General features: G+C 38.9%; 2 protein-coding genes across 2 annotated transcripts; one reads left to right on the forward strand and one right to left on the reverse strand.

Annotated features, from left to right (window-relative positions):
* Positions 1-2,068: 2,068 nt before the first annotated feature.
* On the reverse strand, positions 2,069-10,490 carry LOC117302577 (alkaline phosphatase, tissue-nonspecific isozyme-like). The gene is made up of 9 exons (XM_033786554.1): positions 10,448-10,490; positions 8,946-9,121; positions 7,771-7,777; positions 6,810-6,908; positions 5,626-5,766; positions 4,301-4,501; positions 2,771-2,893; positions 2,418-2,468; positions 2,069-2,265 (listed from the first exon to the last, which is right to left on the reverse strand). The coding sequence occupies exons 1-9, from the start codon at positions 10,488-10,490 to the stop codon at positions 2,069-2,071; spliced, it is 1,038 nt and encodes a 345-aa protein (XP_033642445.1).
* A 3,933-nt stretch (positions 10,491-14,423) lies between these two features.
* Positions 14,424-18,200, forward strand: LOC117302578 (complement C1q and tumor necrosis factor-related protein 9-like). Its single transcript, XM_033786555.1, has 2 exons — positions 14,424-14,512; positions 17,388-18,200. Exon 2 carries the CDS (start codon positions 17,388-17,390, stop codon positions 18,198-18,200), a length of 813 nt encoding a protein of 270 aa, XP_033642446.1. The 5' UTR covers positions 14,424-14,512.
* Positions 18,201-19,175: the final 975 nt, after the last annotated feature.

Below are 19,175 nucleotides of genomic sequence, written 5' to 3' on the forward strand. Positions count from 1 at the left end.
TTGAATATTCTTGTTTCCCAAAAGCATTTGTGCGAAAGTAGACTCTGAGAAAACAAAGGATACAATTGAAAATCAGTTTAAAATTACCCTTTAAGGGCACAGGCAGGACACAGAAAACTTTCAAGCACTAGTCACGTCTTTCCACTTGGTGTATCTCAACATATTCTTAAATTAACAAACCCGTGAACATTAATTTGAGCTCAATTGGCCGTCGAAGTTGCGAGAGAATAATGGGAAGACACCCCTTATCGCACAAGTTGTGTGCTTTCAGATGCATGGAATTTGAGACCTCAACAATTCGAGCAAGTACTTCTTCTCAAAAACTAGTTTTCTTCAGAGAGAGCCGTTACTCACAAATGTTGTTTATACTATTATAAACATCTCTCCATTGCTCATTACCAAGTAAGGTTTTTATGCTCACAATTATTTGTTGAATTTTGAAAGGTATTAGAAAATGCTTCAAAACAACAGAATTTAGCCATTAACTTATGGTTTAGTGTAAACGTACCCCAGAAAAGGTGTCTTCAAATTAAAATCCTCAGTTTGTTGAAAAAAAGTTGTTAAAGCTTGACTTGAGTAGTATAGTAAAACGTTCGTGTAAAAAGCAATACACAACTGGCCTTATGTTGCTTTATGTGCTTGCAAATTAGTCTGCTCTGACAAAATACATTAAAATTGACAATGTAATTTTTTTTTTTTTACCTTGTTTGAGGTAACAATTTAATTTAAAATTTAATAAATGTATGTTCAATGAATAAAAGCGAAACTGCCGTTGGAGTTTGGGTCCCAGGGGGCAATGATGTGTCATAGAAACATTAGGTTGATTTTTTTGCTCGAATAAGATGAACATTTTATGTTTATTTAAACAAAACTAACTTCGGTGTGCTAGTGTAGTCAACAAATTCACTTTACTTACCAATCGGGCACTTCGAGCCGGATGGTGGCGCATTACTGCTTCATTTTAATTTGTTTAAGTTAACAGATTTTAGTGACTGGTAACTGTAAATGTAATCATTCGACAAATATGTTTTAGGGATTGACAAAAAGTGATCAGAAAGAAACATAATCACACTACAATTGCACGCACGTTAATCTCCCCCAGCTGATGGCTATGTGGTGCCCGGAAGCTCAGTGGCGACCTTATCATCGTGAGACTTACACGGTCTATTGGAGGGAAATGGTTGATCACCCTAGGGAGCCCCATGTGATCTTGACGTCACATTTGAAATAATATTTACAAACTGGGTGGGGGGGGGTCGAACACACACACGAAGCCCACAATAACATCCGAGTATTATAAATAACGCCCTCTGTTGGTCAAACAATTGTGCAGCCTTAGTTTTAACCATGGCTTTAATCTCCTCTAATATTAGGAAAGACGAGGGTCAAAGGTTTCCGATGATACCATAATGTACGTCGGGGTGTACCGAACGACAAAACTGCGAGGAATACAAATCAGCGATACTTCGCGCTATGTAGAAATAAAAGAGGCACACATGAAACAAAAATACGTTCACTTAAAAAAATCATGTTTTTTTTAGCTTCAAGGCTAAAATTAAGTTATCTGAATATTGACAATGAAAATATAGATCCTAAAGAAGTAGAACAAAAAACATTGTTACAACATAAAAAGCCTCTCCACAACGACCCCTTCCACATGTAACCGTCCATTGCACGCTACTGCATTGCGCGAAATTTTACTCATTTTTACAGAGCGGGTCAACTGGTCTCTGGCCACGTCTCTGGCCCTGGCGAACAAGTATATTGACAAGGCAAGGAAACACCAGGGCTACGTTAATATAAAGATCGCAGGTTCATAAATGTCCAAGTAATTTGTTTTTGTGATTTGTTTTCATCAAACACTAAACTAAAGCAGTCAGTTTCTCATTTAGGCCTGGCGTTTTTTAACTGTATGATTCAAAAGTGGTATTACTGAAAAAAAGTCGATCCGGTTTAAGTGGTTGTAAAAAAAGTTAACAGATGTCATGTTTTGGGTTGTTTGTTTTACACTATAATCTTGGCTGTCTTTGCTACAAACTGGACAAAATACATTCATTGAATTTCTTTTTCAATCTATAAACTTCCGTACGAAAGAAAACAACAGTAAAGCCAAAATGGAATTTGGTCCAGTAGAGGGCGCCCCATTGTGGCAGTTTAACCAGGAAGCATATCTGACCACGTGGGCAATGTAGTGCTGTTCATGTACCCCGTGAAAAAGATGCGACATTGGTCCATTGGCGTAAATAGTGACGTCCTCTCCACCATAGACCTTATCGCAAATACCAATGCGCAAGCGCAGACTGTGGAATGAGGTGCATTGTGGGATAGATATGGATCAAATTTGGATACCAGCTAGACCACAATGCACCTAATTACAAGCTTTACGCGCGCGCCCAAATATTTGCGAAAAGGTCTATGAGTCTCTGAATCAATTTGGACAAGCGCTGGATGGTGAAAATCGGCAGCCTCTGCACACACACATAATAAAACATTGTTTATCACAATAAATTTATGATAAAACAATATTTATCACAATACCAGTAAAATAATTGTTTACACAAGTTAATGATTAACTCTATGAAATGGCAAAGGGGCACTTTCCCTTGGCAAAATCATGTTTGCAAAAGCTTCCCTGTAACTTTGCCAAGTTATCATATGTTTAAGATTTAAAACAAATCAAAAAGTCTGCATATACTCGGATTTAATTTTACTGAGTGGTGTACTTGAGTGGTACAAACCAATACTAAAAAGTAATCAATTGGAGTTTTACCTGTGTTGGTATCCGTCAGATTCCGTCTCGAACCAGTACTTTTAAAGCTGTTTAACTCCTCATTTCCTCCAGGGCCGTTTGCATATGAGAGTGTTGTAAATGGCAAACCGTCATTCATCAGACCTTGACATTTATGCAAAACCATTTTGTTGTAATTAGAATTTAAATATGAATGGTTTGACGATGAGTCACCATTCACTTATAGAAAACTGAGAAGCTTGCACAACTTGTTAACATTACTTACTGGTCAGAATTCAGTCTGAATTCGGGTAACTTAACGGAGTTTACTTTTTGTTTCAAAACATAATCAAGCTGCAGTCTACAAACAATTGGATTTATCGAGAGATATCGCCCTTTGAAAAAAGGGAAGTAAATAAATAATAATAGTTAGAAACAGTCTCTCTTTAAATTCATCGTATACTATTTTGCATACAAATGATATTTGTAAAGATATAGCTTGTAATTGTTCAAAGACACTAGCACTATTGGTAATTGTCAAAGACAATAAAATATCAAACGTCAAAGTTGAATAATGAAAGAAAAAACGCCCTTGTCACACGAAGTTGTGTGCTTTAGGATGCTTGATTTCGATACATCAAACTCTAAGTCTCAGGTCTCGAAATCAAATTCGTGAAAAATTACTTCTCGAAAACTACGTTACTTCAGAGGGAGCCGTTTCTCACAATGTTTTACACTATCAACAGCTCTCCATTACTCGTTACCAAGTAAGGTTTTATGCTAATAATTAACTTGAGTAATTACCAATAACAATAACATAACATAACAATTAATATTTATAAGGCGTTATTCCATCAAGATTATAGCGCACTAGAAAGAATTTAACTTGAAAAAAGGTGAGTCTTAAGGACTTTACGAATAGCAGACAGAGTATTAGATTCCCTAACGGCAGTTGGGAGATTGTTCCAAATCATGGGCCCAGCCACACTGAAAGCCTTCTGCCCTAGAACTTTGTTTGCTCGGGGAACATTCAAGCGATTGATCGAAGAAATCGTGGAGGAGTGTAATGTGACAGTTAAGTGGTTATAATGAGGTGTAGTTTTGTTGAAGCATAAAAACGAGAAGAGCAATCTTAAAATGGATTCGTTCTCTAATTGGTAGCCAATGAAGTTCCCTAAGTAATGGGGTAATAATATGTTCTCTCAAGGGTGTGGAGCTGCACTAGTTTGTAGTCTTTGAACTCTGTCCAATTCATATGACGTTGCACCAAATAAAAGGAGATTGCCATAGTCAAGAAGAGAGAGGACTAAAGCTCTGACAACATGATGGAGAGTATCCTTATCCAGATACCGTTTGATTCTCCTTAAGTTACGTAATTGAAAATGTATTGATTGGCAGAGGCTGGAAACTTGCTTGATCATTGTCATATTATGAGAATCAAATTTTATTGTTAAGTTGCTGACAGAATCAGTAGGGTCAATCGATGTATCAGTTTTATTTTCATTGAGCTTAAGCTTGTTAGAAGTCATAGTGTCCACTGCCTTTAAAGTTATATTTATGGAAGAAACTTACCTCCTCTGCCGAGTATTGGACTACCACGATCAGCTGCTCCTCCTATAGAGAGTACATGGCTATGGTCGGCAGTTACAATAAATAAAGTCTCCATTTCATTGGTCATTGACATCGCCTTGGCTACAGCCTTATCCATTGCAATGGTATCATGCAGGGCGTGGTAGGCTAACCCGTCATGATGCGCATGGTCAATTCGGCCACCTTGGTGTATCAATTCAAGATAGTATGATATATTTGTGTTTGAATTATTGACATTTTATGAAAAATCTGGTAGTGTGTCTTGTTCGTGAAGAATGTTCACGCTGTCACCATCTTGTTTATGTTCCCTGTTTCCATAATAGTAATGAATTATAATATTCATTGCACAAACATGGCACCAGCCTCAGTTTGGTTACAATGGAGTATAAAGTCAAGATGGCCACACCGTGATAAAGGTCTATAATCACGCTGTCACCATCTCGGTCATGTTCCCTGTTTCCATAACAGTAATGAAAGCTAACATTCATTGCGCAAACATGGCACCAGACTATTATTTCGTCCAGCCTAAGTTTGGTTACAATGAGTTTGAATGGAGTAAAATCAAGATGGAAGCAACATCATAGACGGAGTTTTTGTCAACCAAGATTTTAAAACTAGAAAAAGACATGAGTACAAAGATAACAAACGTTGGCCCTAGTTTTTAAGAATGTTCGATTGCAACCAAATGGGATGTATTCTTTTGAATTACAAGTTTGCAGTAATGTCTACTTTGGTGAAAAAATCTAGTAGGTCGGTTGATGTTTTGCTATTATTCGGTCGTCCATGCCAACCTGCGTGGTTTAGTTATCAACAATGAAAATACAAACAACCTGTGACTGAACAATGGCATCAAAGAGACAATGCAAATACTCAATAAAACGAGGTTTCAGATTGTCAATGATTTTCTTAGCCACATAAGTAAGAGGTAGGGCCTAACGACAAGCTCTTGCGAAACAGCAGCAATGACACAAAGGGCTCATGTAACCTTGTCCAAGGCTCTTTACGCAAGCAGCGGCACGCTCTGAATTCACGAACTGCATAGATACTATACTGCACGGTATATAACAGTACTTAATACCGTGGGGTCGAAGCATGGTTTTTCGAGGTTGTCGTACCTCATACAACGAGGCTGCAACTAGACTCGGTATCAAGTACTGTTATGTACACCGTGCGGTATAGTATCTATGCAGTTCGTGAATTCAGAGCGGGTCAGTGCTTGCGTATAGAGGCTTGGACAAGGGCTCATGAAACCAATTAACCAACACTCTACAAAAACCAGAAACCTGTATGTTGTAATAATAACTTACCCTCAACCATAAGGACGAAACCGTCTTTGTCCTTCTGAAGTATCTCAATGGCCTTTTCTACCATCTCAGACAATGAGGGCTCACCCCCTACGTCATTCATTCGGTTACCTTCAAATTGCATATGACTGGGCTCAAACAAACCTGAAAGGTAAGCAAAGTCAATACAACTGTCAAACAAAAGTTTCTATATTAAATCGTCCTGGTTAGTTATAAAGTTCAAACTCACGCCTTTTCACTTGTTCCGTGTATATAAATAAATTAGATAGTCAAAGGTTTCTTCCGTGGTTGACAGCTCCCTACTAGAGAAGTTCCGCAGAGTCACCGATACTCTTACGTAAACGGATACGTCATAATACGTCATCACTTTTTGAGGTCCATGGGGATGTGACCTATAACCGTTGTACACAAGTTAGAATAGTCGCTCAAAACGGGAATCTGTCGCCATACACTTAAGTAAGAACGATTATATTTTGTTCATGTTTTTGGAGCGGATTGTTATTTTTTTAATGCACCAGGTTTTCACCATGTCTTTTAGAGGTATCATAAATGGATGTAGTTGGACATTGTTCCACCATGCTTAAAAAAAAAAGAGAAATGGACTAAAAAGTTAGGCGACGCATGTCAGTTTAGCTTGTGGAGTTTTTATGTACTGTACATTTGGTTAATAGCGCCCTCTTGAGCCTCAAGTTGAGGGTATTCGTTAGAATTTTGCAAAACAAAACTACACAGCTCACTTGACGCGAACGCGTACGGTTCGATATCTGTATGCGTATTCGTATCCGCGACTCTGAGAAACCTCTCTAATAAGCCGGACACAGATTGTACGTAATATTGTGATATAAAAAATTTAAAAAATTAAAAAAGTGCAAAAATGTAATGGGGTAAAACCGAATTAGGTTTGCTGGAATTTAAAACTTAACTCTCATTATACGGCAATTATGGTAGCCTACGTCTATGTCACCGCAGTTTGTAAATGACGACGTGCGGCATCTAGCCTAAAGCCCGTACCAATAAGTGACACAACCCCACATCATGTACGTACATGTACATTTAGCTCAGTATAGATGCGGCGCAAGGGTTGTAGGCAAAATCATGTTCCAAACGACATACCTTGGTTACATTGGCTGTGCCATACAGACGATAGATTGTACTTGTTCAGATTGGTACATGAAGCAACAACTCACCTAAAAGATTGTCAGTTTCAAGTGGATTGACGTCTTTAAATTGTTCCAAATTCCACACGTACTTGTTGTTTGTCTTGTATTTACCTGCTTGCCATTCGTCTTAAACAAAACATTATTGTAAAAAACATTTAGTGAAATAAATCCTTTACTTCATGTGACCGAGAGAAAAACTAAATGCTGTGGAACTATAAATTTCTTGAAAACATCTATAAAGCCAAGGTTTGATCAAGTGTAACTATTTCGATGAGAGATACTTCTACAAGAAAACAAACTTTAAAAAGAACAATAACAAAAACAAAGAAAAAGAAAATAAGACGAATAGATTCATTACCATTAAATAAGTTCGTCTGGATTGCGGAAGAATATTAAATTAAAGATTTGTTTTTACAAATCCAAAATTGTGTATGATGTTACTAAACATATAATTTACAAAGCTCCTAGCTTAGGAGTGAAACGTAACTACTAGTACTAAATTATATGTAAAGTATACATCATACATAATTTTGGATTTGTAAAAACGAATCTTTTATTTCAGATTCATTACCACTTATATTCAAGTTCATTCTTCTTATCTTCTATAACTACGCACCATGCTGTCTCTGTGGTATTTAGAAGATATTTGTCACCCTGCAAACATGGAGAGCCAGACTAAAGCAAGGAGGAAGACCGTTCAACGCGAGGAGGCAAAGGGGTATTGGAAGGCGAAGTTTCTCGCCTGCTGAGATAGTGAAGTTAGTTTACCTTGTTGCATTGAATTGGTAGGTGCTTAACAACAAATTTTCAGATGTTGTAACGCTGAAGAGAAAGGTCGACACCTGGGCAAATCGCGGAGAATCAACTGTGTTGGAAAAGTCCTCAGAACTACCAAAGTGATTCATCACAAATGGGATGACATTCAGAGATTTCGCAAGCTTTCACACGGCGCAAACATGCAATGAGAGCACAATATGTAGTTGGTTACCCCTAAACTAAAAATATAAAATAAACAAATAAACGAAGTAAGTAAAGTAAATAAAGCAAATACTACAAAGCAACTCGTTCGCACCTTTGTAACCTCCCGACTTGACATGGGAAACTCTCTCCTCTATGGACTGCATAATAATCAATTTACCGCTTGTCTCGCCTTCAAAATATTGCCCTCAGAATTGTAACCCGGTGCAACACTAGAGTCACATCACACCTATCCTACAAGATCTACATTGGCTACCCATTAAGGATAGAATCATCTTCAAGATCCTTGTGTATGTCTATCGCTCATATCAAAAGGCACTTTATCACCATATCTCTCAGACAGGACTCCAACCCCATACTTCCAACCGCCAGTCTATACGCGATCTAATAACAAACATCTTTTAAGGAAACCCCTGGCCATAACATCATGGGGTGAAAGATCAATTACTTCTGCTGCTCCTTCATTATGGAATGACTTGCCGGATCATGTTAAACTTTCTCCTAGCTTTGTTCACAACTTCCCTCAAGCCTCATCTAATGAGGACTTCGTAACTTTTTCCCGTTTATTGTGTCACTGTGCAATGACCATATTTAGATGGATACCCACGCATTGTAAATGCCCACTATTACTATTACTATTAACTAAATAAATAAACAGAAATAATTATTCAATGATAAAATAAAATCAAAAAATCACAAACAAATTACGAAAAAGTAGGGAAAAATAGGTCATTAAATTCTCAAAAAAATTGGGAAAGTTTGAGAATATGTCGCAAGGATTGTAGAACATATTAAAAGTTGTTGTAATTGACATAAAGCTTAATTCGCTCGAAAATGTTGGCCAGGAATGTTGAAAAAGGGCTTAAGAAAACGCTTCGAAGCCGAAAACACCCCACGTAGCACTAGTAAGGACTTACGCACTCGATTGAAGTTACGAGTGCTTCGTGAATATGACGCAACTCGCTATGATCGAACTAGTAACACGTAAGTGCTTACTAATTTAACATCTATTATGTTCTATATCGAATGCTTCCAGCTACCTGTTTCATTGCCGGTCAGTTTGTGAGATATTTTGATTCAAAAACCCAAAAAACCCTTGATATTGATGAGGGTGGCGAATAATCAAACGATACATTCAGAATAGTGAACGCAAACACTGGTTTGCGTCAATGTTGCAGATTGTACCTGTGTATCCTGTCCGATTGTTATGAGTTGCTGAGCGATGTCAATGCAACCAATGTCAATTTCCTTCTGCGGTATATCAGAGTCACACTCCCAGTCTCGATGGGGCGAATGTGCGTAAAGTGCGGCAGGGGTAGCGTGTGTCACACGGGCAGTGCTGACGAATCTCGTTGCCTTGACTGTTGAAAGCACACAAAGCAACAAAAACCTAACTTATTAGCTATATTATTTTTCGATCGATACCATTTCAAGAACACAATATTAAAATTATTACAGCAAATCAAAGAAAGTAAATCATATTTATTATACATACATTGACTGGCAATGAGGTAATTGTACGTCTACCCCCGAGGCACTTTGAGTGACCAGAAGAGGGACCTATTTCCCGAGGCTGAAGGCCAAGGGAAATAGGCCCCTCTTCTGGTCACTAACAGGCCCGAGGGGGGAATAGACGTACACTAGTTACCGAATTGTGCCAGTCAATATGGTGTATTATTATACAGCTCGGTCTTAAATGTGAAATAAGAACAACACGTGGAAAAGAAAGGAAGTTTTGTAGTTGCTGTTCACGGTTCAAGTCAAGAGAGGGCGCTGTAACCGGGCACTATTTTCAAAGAACTAGTTCCCGCAAACACATGCGCCCGATCACTAGACTAAGCTCATCCCACAAGACCGTGTTACAGCCAACCAGAATACAGACAAAGCAAGAGGTGTCTTATAAAACATTATATAAATATTTTGACGTTTTTTTTAACTTACCAGACTTTTGAGCAGATATCATAACAGACTCCACATTAGCATTGAGACTAGATTTACAATCTCTCTTTGACCACGTGGTGCGCTCTCAATGGGTGCGTTCGTTTAGCTTCCCTGGGTCGACCCCGCATTGCTCACTGACAAGAGCTAATCGAACGATCACACTCGCCCTCTCGTGGTGACGGCATGCACCTCAGGTCACCCCCAAGTGACCCACTCCACAAGCAAGGCACTGGGGGCTGACCCGGGTGAGCCCCGTCAAAGCTATTCGAATGTACCGGGGCAGACCGGGGTCGACCCAGGGAAGCTAAACGAACGCACCCAGTATTTTCTATTTGAATATCCAAATCAAAGTACAGGGGTGCGTATTGGCGGTCGTAACCAATAAATGTTTCGGTCATCGTCCAGTGATTAACCAATTCAACCGAAACAGTTGTTCGGCAAAAACGTACCCATTGGCTGGCTTAATAATCCACAATGATGCAAGATGACACTCCCTCACTACCTGCCTTGGTGCAAAATGATACTCTTTCCGCACAATAGTTAAACAATTGTATTCATAAATCACATTATTTTGTTGGTACTTTACACTGACATGACTTGGCTTATTTCAATGCGGTACCATTTGATAGAGTATGGGCTTTGACGAGCGCAATTTGTTTGCATAAACGATTGCACGATTACTAGTTACACCTGCATTGCAGTTTAAAAAGTAGTAGTAAGGGCGTTTCATGTTTAACTGTCTTTACAAGCCTGGGCTTCCTGTCTGCTAGCCTGAACGTCTGTCGTCATTCTTCGAGGCTCGAGAATAAACGCCAGAGACTAGCTTCCAAAACCGGCGTGTAGATTCACCTTTGACTCAGTAATTTCACATAGAGATACGCAGTCAAACTCTATTGCGGACTTGAGAGCAGTGAACTGTTTGGGCATATTGGGTGCACGTTTATCCAATGTCATTGTATCCAATGGAATCACTGGATCTGTGAAGCTGGGACTTGTATTTATCCTTGCGTATTAAGACAGGGGTCCAGTCTACCTGTCTGCGACCTCCCCATACTGTTATAAGTTCTATAATGGGAGACTTTGGGACGCTAGGTGGCAGCAGACTTACCAGGTATAAATGCCCATTGTTTACTTAGTTCTGAGCGTGCGCACATGATCGAGTACAATGGATTTTACCTGGTAAGTATGCTGCCACCAAGCGTCCCAAAAGTCTCCCTGGTTTTCCCTTACATTGTACATGAACAAATGGTATGGTAATAAACCTAAACCTGAAACCTGAACCAGGCCTGCATTAAGTGGGATGCTTTTTAAACGACGAAAATCTCCAGTATTTTTTGTCTGTGTGTAAGGTTTGAGACATCACCATTTTTACCTTTGACAACGCTACACTAGGGAATTTATCCCATTCGAGGTATGGTTCTTCCCCGTGATCTCCTTCCAGTTGCCCCTTGAGAATCCTCGCATCCGTCACGGTTGTTATACCCATCCCATCTCCGACGAAAAACACCACGTTCTTAGCTTTATTCGTGTTGAGTGTTTGCTCTCTGGTTATAGCTTTCTGCAAACTGTCGTAAGCCAGTTCATTCCAGTATTTCGCACCTACAACGATTTTATAAAATACCAACATTACTCGAAGACACTCAGATATAGTGTCGTCTTCTTAGAATTTGAAGATCATTAGTGCAATTTGTTTGGGTTTCTAAAGTTCGCTTTTGCATATTTTGAAGCTCCTAGTAAATATAATAAATTGACCAAGAGTGCTCTTAATTAAATAAATAATTTTGGAAAAACCACTTACTAAATAAAACATCCATTTGTTGATTATGGGGGCTTCGAACCTTTAAAATAAATTATCGGTTCTTGAACTTTAATTTCATATTTCAAATGGCCATTATCTATATCGGTACTTGTACTATAACATCAACTTCACATCTGTATTTTTCAATACCAATTAATCTACTGTGAAGTTTTACAACAAATGGGACTCCTTCAAAGTATTGTGCCGAGGTTAACTCTGCATTTTACTAAAGTGGTATACTATGTCGGTCAATTTTACACTTTGTGTTGCTGTAACGGTTTTTTCAGCATAATTATATGAGGAGTTGTAATAAGATTTGTTTAAAAAAAAATCACCTCGAAAAACTAATAGTTACGAAAGCCCTCCAGAAAAAAAACAACGATGTTTAAATCTGTGATAACGGCTTGATTCGTCATAGCGGATTCACCAACGCCTCCCCTCCCATCCCTACCCCCACCCCTCCCCGAGTAAATAGCGGATGGCGTATCAGCGTTACAAATCCTTAACGATTGAATGTGCATACAATCTAATTACATACACGTTTTGATGATTCCGTAATGATGGACTGTAAATTGTGATAACCGAATCAAAATATCTTGGCGTTTTTGTTTAGCAATATTCGAAATAGTTGATCCTAAATGTACACGTTCTTAGTAAATTGTAGGCCTCTCATTGACAGCATTGAGTATTTATTAAATTACTTGGCCCTCGACTACTTCAATGCTAATTATTTATTCAACAATCTTCTCCTGCATTTACAGATATTTGTTTGTTTATAACAATAAGTAAAACAATGACAAAGGGGAGTGGTACGAGGTCTTAAGCGTCTGTCTAAAATCAACAGTATCTACGGCCCCGTTCCCACTGGACCCCGCGTTGATTTGGCCGTAAACAAAAGACTAAGCCGAAGGCAGGCCGGGTCCTTCATCTACGACCACGACCCTGCCAGTTTGAAACGAATGATCAAGACTATGACTTAGCACAATTTATTATTATTAATATAGCAAAGCCATTTTCGGTTTACATGAATATAGGCCCAAAACAATTGACATCGACTTGTAGATTCAAACTTGTGTTAAATAAATCCTGATCAAAGTTTGTATAAATCTCTCATAATTATGCATTTGCAACTTATCTGTACTCTGAATGTAGCTCGGGGCAAATGTGTGTAAACACCTTTTGTAATATTGTCAAAGACCAGTGTTCACTCTTGCCGTACCTCAACTATGCATAAAATAACAAACCTGTGAAAATTAGAGCTCAATTGATCGTCGAAGTTGCGAGATAGTAATGCAAGAAAAAACACCCTTGTAACACAAAGTTGTGTGCTTTCAGATGCTTGATTTCGAGAGCCTCAAAATCTAATTCTGAGGACTCGAAAACAAATTCGTGGAAAATTACTTCTTTTTCGAAAACTACGTCTCTTCAGAGAAAGTCGTTTATCACAGTCTTTCATACTGGCAACAGCTCCCCATTACTCGTTACCAAGGAATGTTTTATGCTACTTTGAGTAATTAACCAATAGTGTACACTGCCTTTAAGCACATTTTGACGATTTTGAGATTTTCAATATATGAACGAGTCCTTTATGTCAAAGAGGTTGCCCAAGATGGGGATAGAATCTCCGGGGACAGATTTCCATGAAACACCGGCCCAAGGCGGAATCCTGTCTTACCTGTTTTTTAAAACAATCAGAATGACTTCAATCTCATCCAAAAGTTCATTTGATTGTTTTTGATTTGTGTGGTTTGTATTGATTGTTTTTGCGCCATTGAATATTCTTGTTTCCCAAAAGCATTTGTGCGTTTCGGTGGTAGTAGACTCTGAGAAAACAAAGAATACAATTGAAAATCAGTTTAAAAATACCTTTTAAGGGCAAAGGCAGGACACATTAATAGGTAACTTTCAACCACTAGTGAGTCTTTCCACTTGGTGTATCTCAACATATTCTAAAATTAACAAACCCATGAACGTTAATTTGAGTTCAATTGGTCGTCAACATTGCGAGAGAATAATGGGAAAATCACCCGTCGCACAAGCTGTGTGCTTTCGGATGCCTTCAGTTTGAGACCTTTACAACTCGAGAAAATACTTCTTTCTCAAAAACTAGGTTTCTTCAGAGAGAGCCGTTTCTAACAATGTTTTATACTATTAACATCTCTCCATTGCTCATTACCAAGTAAGTCTTTATGCTAGCAATTCTGTTGAGTTATTACCTATGGTGTCCAGTGCCTTTAATGTTGCTCTGTTGGTGGCGCACTCTACTATAAATACATTGTCATTTCATTTCGATTTCGGAAAAAAAAAAACACTGAGTTGGTGTTAGTAAACATATACTTCAAAAGAGTGGAAGCACAAAAGAGATCCATCTGAACAGTATATATATTGCGTACACAGTTCTTTCTTTGATAATAAACTTGCACTTTAACTCACAATCATCAGGGAAATACATCAATTGAGCGGAAATAGAAGGAAAACGGCCAGGAACTTCAGGAAGCAATCACACAGTGCAACCCAGTAGGGCGGATATACATGTAAAAATACCATACCATTTAAGCATGTACACATTGAGCTCCATTGGTAACATACAGCCTCATTCAAACCAGTGATAGAGTAAGTCACTGCTTTCAATCAGTGACTTTACCACATACACAATGTAGCGTAGAGTTTTACACCATTGGTATCCATTCAACATACAGTATCATTCAAACCAATGGTACAGTAAGTCACTGCCATAAATCAGTGACTTAAACACGGTATTGATCCACTATTGTAACATACAGCCTCGTTCAAACCGATGGTAGAGTAAGTCACTGCAATAAATCAGTGACTTTAACACGTATCTATGATTGGCTGCTCATCGATTGTCAATCAAACCCGAAGTAGACTGATGAGCACTTCAATGGAAATACAACAGTATTTAAACGCGCTGCACCAGCAGCAGTGTTCATAACAACTTTGCATCAGAAGAGAGGAACTGAGAAGGTTTGGACTACAAGAACACATCATCAAGGTAAGTGTTCCTCATTCTACTGCGTACTGAGGCTTTCGTTTCCAGATACAAGTAGTGGGTTTAAGGTTAGCCTATTGCAATGCGGTTGCAGTTTTTGCTCCAAAAGGGACACCACTCGATACAGCTGATATTCTCATGCAGTGGCTAAGGTCTCTTCTCCTTTAAAGCTCTGCCATCTTAGTGAACTGTGGTGGTACTATGATTGTACACAAACATGTGCACCCAGTTGCATCTCCCTTTGAATCCTTGCCGTAATTGCCTCAAAGGTTTTGTTTCTCGCGTTTATACTTGCAGGTGGTTTTGGACGAGGCAATTTTTACACTGGTTTTCAGTGCAATGCCTTGTTCAAAACTTTGACTTCAAGTTCTTTTCCAATGGATTGACATAAACGGCGCTTGACTTTCTGCTCGTTTAAAACATATTGTTTAAAGATAATTATGGTCAAAAAGGTATGGCATTGCATTGTTTGACGTGACCATTGCATTGTTTTATATATAGTAATTAGGTAGACTATTTCAGATTGAACATTATACAAGATATGTACCTAAAATAGATGTCGATGGTGTTTTGGGAAACCGAGGGGGCAATAACCGAGGCAAGACGAGTGTATCGCCTGCTCCAAAAGTTTTAAGATAATCTTTACACTTTACCCTTTAACCTTGGCGGGCCACGGCTAAAGGGACAGTTGTTTTGTTTAATAACCAGGGCAATTGAGTACTTTTTTTAAGGCATTATATTGCCATGTGGCGAGATTACAACAAAATTTGCAAAATTCGACCCAATTTAAACGTAATAATGGCAAACATAAAAACTAAAATGGTGGTAAGCCTCAGCTAGACACACCGTAAAAACAAGTGTTTGGGTTCTGTAACAAATTTCGAACGCATCTAAGGGTTTAGGTTAAACACGTAACACTGTATAGGACCCATGAGTTGTGTTGTAAAACATTGGGTTTCGCCCATTTTCTACATCAAACTTAAACACTGGTGCGATCAGCAATCGTTGATGTGCTGAACACATTTTAAACGCTTCTTATAAACACATTATTAACATACGGTAAACGGCTGATGCGTCAAACTAAACGCATCATAGTAAAAACGAAACGCTTGACGCGTTTAGTTTGACGCATCAGCCGTTTATGAATTGGCAAAAACCATTGCTTTTAACACAACTCATTGGCCCCATACACTGTTACGTGTTTACCCTATACACCCTTTGACGCGTTCGAAACCTGTTACAGAACCTAAAAACTTGTTTTTGTTTACAGTGCAGTTGTTGTGCGATTTACAAATGTCTTCACCCTTTAGGAAATGTGATTGTTTGTCTTTGTACCAGTTTTTTTTTTTTTTTTTTTTTTTTTTGTGATTGAGTCGGTCAGCTTATTGCCATGATGTATAGCTTTTTAAGCGAAAAATCTCTGTTCATACCTCCTGCAAATGCGAATGCGAATATTTACAAATTTTGACGTCACAAAATCGCAACGTTTAATTCGCATGAGTTGAAATGTGTTCAATCCCTGCAAAAACAGGAATGTGGCTTAAACATTCGTATCCCAATCGCGTTCGCAGGAAGTACGAACAGGGCTTGAAGCATTTTGTGAAATACAAATGGCGATAATTTATTGCATGCATAGCTGCGCTGAAATCATCACTTTTGAAAACGAGGTAATCTCAAAACTAAAGTCTTGTCAACGAATTCTTCAAAAGTATTATCTCGACAACAGTGTCCCAGTTTTGGGGGGTTAAACAAGTCATCCGCCTGCTGCTAACTGGCTCACACTATGACAAATAAGGGTTACGGCAAGCAACGTCGAGCTGCGTATTGCAATTTTGAGTTTGCCGCCAATCAACGTGTTTTGCCGTCAACTGTCGCTGACGAACCCGCTAGCGACCGAAGACGGTCGAAATTATCAGTTGTGTCCGTTCAGATTTCGTTGGAGAACGCAAACCCTCATTTCCTTGACGCAGACGGCCGCAATTATCAGTCGCATGACATTTCCATGCCGTTCGATTCCGCCTATTGACCCAATTCACCTGACGTCATCATCAAAATATCTTGGAGGCGCCATTTTGGTGGTCAATGTCAACGTGTGTTGTTCAGAGAAGTGCGCTATTTATGCGACTCTGCGTTTACACGTAAATCTATTGGCCACCAACATGTTGAGCGTGGTATCAGTCGCCGCGTGTGACGCGCGTGCAAGGGATCAATTGTCGTTTTGAGGTCGTCAAAATTTCGTTGGTAGTCGTTGTCTGATGATTGGATGACCAGAATATTGTGAAGAGTGGGAACGCCAAACTCGACTGTTAAACAACCCACACACAGACGGTTTGATGTCGGCAAACGAGTCACGTCATCGTCCCCACAACCCACTTTCATCAGCCGCCGTTCCTTGCCGCCACACAATCCGCTGCCAGCCGAGTGACCCTTTTCCTGTTGTCGCTGAAGGTTGTTCCCTCCCCGTCAGCTACCAAATTAGCATAATAACAAGAGTTCACAACCTTTGGGGAGATAAATACATATTCATTAGTGGATCTGCCCCTGTAAACTTAAACATACATATTTATTAGTATATCTGCTCCTGCAAAACAAACACCATACATTATAATGGGGGGGGGGTAATTCTGACAACTAATTAAAGCTAACTTTGTTTGTAAGTCCAGTTCTTTTGAAAAAAAGTTATTTCAAAATAAAATTAACAACCACTTGATTTACCGATTTAGTTCATCAAACTTAGATCTTAATTCGGTTAATACCTTACGGGCGAACACATAAAAAGTTTGGACCAACTGACACATGACCAACCCTCCCAGCTACAAAAACAACATTGCTATAAATGTTGTAATTGTTTGTTTTCCGTCTGTCTTTCAACTTACAGATGAAGATTACTATAGCAGTGGCCATTGTCTTGGCTTTTATGCAAGTTTGGTTATTGGTGGCTACAGCAGCAGTTTCACCTGATCCGGGACTGACGTGTAACTCCTGCTGCCAGGGCCCAGTCGGTATACCAGGAATCCCTGGATCTAATGGGAACCATGGTCAAGGACTTGTAGGCCCGAGAGGTGATGCTGGCTCTCCTGGTGAGGTAGGTCAACCCGGGGCTAAAGGAGACAAGGGGTCAGATGGACTGGATGGTGAGCCAGGCGCTAAAGGGGATTATGGACTGAAGGGAGATCAAGGAGTCGGTCAACCAGGGAAACAAGGACCTCAAGGTCTGCCTGGGATGAATGGTTTGAAGGGGGAGAGAGGTGAACCTGGACCAGCTGGACAGACCGGTGAAGCAGGTGAATGTAGTACGCGACGGTCCGCCTTCACTGCAGTGAGGAATACCGCCTTCAGCCCTTCATCCACCTGGGATACTCTGCACTTTGAAGAGTTATTGTTTTCAGAGGAAGGGACTGATTTCAAGTTGAATAACGGCACGTTTACGTGTAATGTGGCTGGGGTATACGTATTGATGTTCTCAGTCAATAAATCATCAAGTGGGTCTTACCTTCATGTCAACCTGAGGAAGAACGGTAAAACCATTGTTACAGGGAATGTAAACGATGCAGGTTATCATCAAGTGAGCAACAGTGCAGTGATTCCCCTGCACTATGGAGATCAAGTTCACTTAAATGTATACGGTCAAGTACATAGTAATTCTGACCATTACACGTCTTTTACTGGATTCCTGCTGTACGAAATCTAAATCGAACATAAAAACATACGGAAACGTTATAATGTTTTAGACAACGTTATATAGAAAAGCGATTATATAGTGTTTCAAAATGTATATAATCACCAATTAATTTTGTTTAAATGTGGCACATTTTCTGGAAAATTTGATATTTCTACCTTTTAATGTCGATTTACGAAGGGTGCATTAATAAGTACTTGAAGACGACTCTAAATCAATTCTTTATCAGGATAGTTAAACAAATAGTATACAAAAAACTTCCTTAATACAGACTGAGACAGCAAACAAAACATAATTCATGATGGCCTCCTGTTTCGCGCCGGCCATTTGAACTCCAAAATATTAAATTGGTGAATAAAGCTGTACCCTGTTGAAGCAACAAAATATATTAAGTAACTCACCTAACAACTGGTAGCAGTTGCCTTCTGTCGATGTCTTGGTGTATTAACAATATAATAATATTGTAATCAAAAGGATACAGCGTTGTAAAGTTACCGGAAAACATTTATTTTGCGGTTTTTTTTTTTTTTTTTTTTTTTTTTTTTTTCCGGGACACGTCTCGCGTAAGTTGAAATATGTAACTCTTCCTCGCAGTTGTTTTTAGTTTGTTTTAACATGAGAGAGCACCTGTTTTTTGTTTATGCAGATAAAACATTGGGTATTCGTCTTGAACTACCTCTGTTTAAAACGTTTGATAATGTCACAATGATTTGTAAAAGAGGGGATGTACATTTCTGTACATCGATTGATTTAACCGTCAAAACGGCATGAAACCAATCTTGTTTTTAAAAGGTATAACAACACAAACAAAAACATCTTAGAGTGAATTTGGAAAATATAATTTTCCTCACTTTGATTGTGAACTAATCTTTCGGAATATGAGCTGGTTACCGATATTGCATTTTATCTTGATCTCCCTAACTACAGAAAAGTGTCGTTGACAGTAAACTTAGTCAATAATGTTACAGGTCGTCATAGATACATTGT

This window comes from Asterias rubens, chromosome 18 (genome assembly GCF_902459465.1).
Source record: "Asterias rubens chromosome 18, eAstRub1.3, whole genome shotgun sequence".
NCBI classification, from domain to species: Eukaryota; Metazoa; Echinodermata; class Asteroidea; order Forcipulatida; family Asteriidae; genus Asterias; species Asterias rubens.

Coding starts and splice junctions, on each gene's coding strand:
- LOC117302577 (XM_033786554.1), bottom strand. CDS start 10,490: ATGACGACAGACGTTCAGGCTAGCAGACAGGAAGCCCAGGCTT. Junction 9,122..10,447: donor CAGACAGGAAGCCCAGGCTT/GTAAAGACAGTT, acceptor TGCTTTCAACAG/TCAAGGCAACGAGATTCGTC. Junction 2,894..4,300: donor TCCAATACTCGGCAGAGGAG/GTAAGTTTCTTC, acceptor ATAAATGTCAAG/GTCTGATGAATGACGGTTTG.
- LOC117302578 (XM_033786555.1), top strand. CDS start 17,388: ATGAAGATTACTATAGCAGTGGCCATTGTCTTGGCTTTTATGCAAGTT.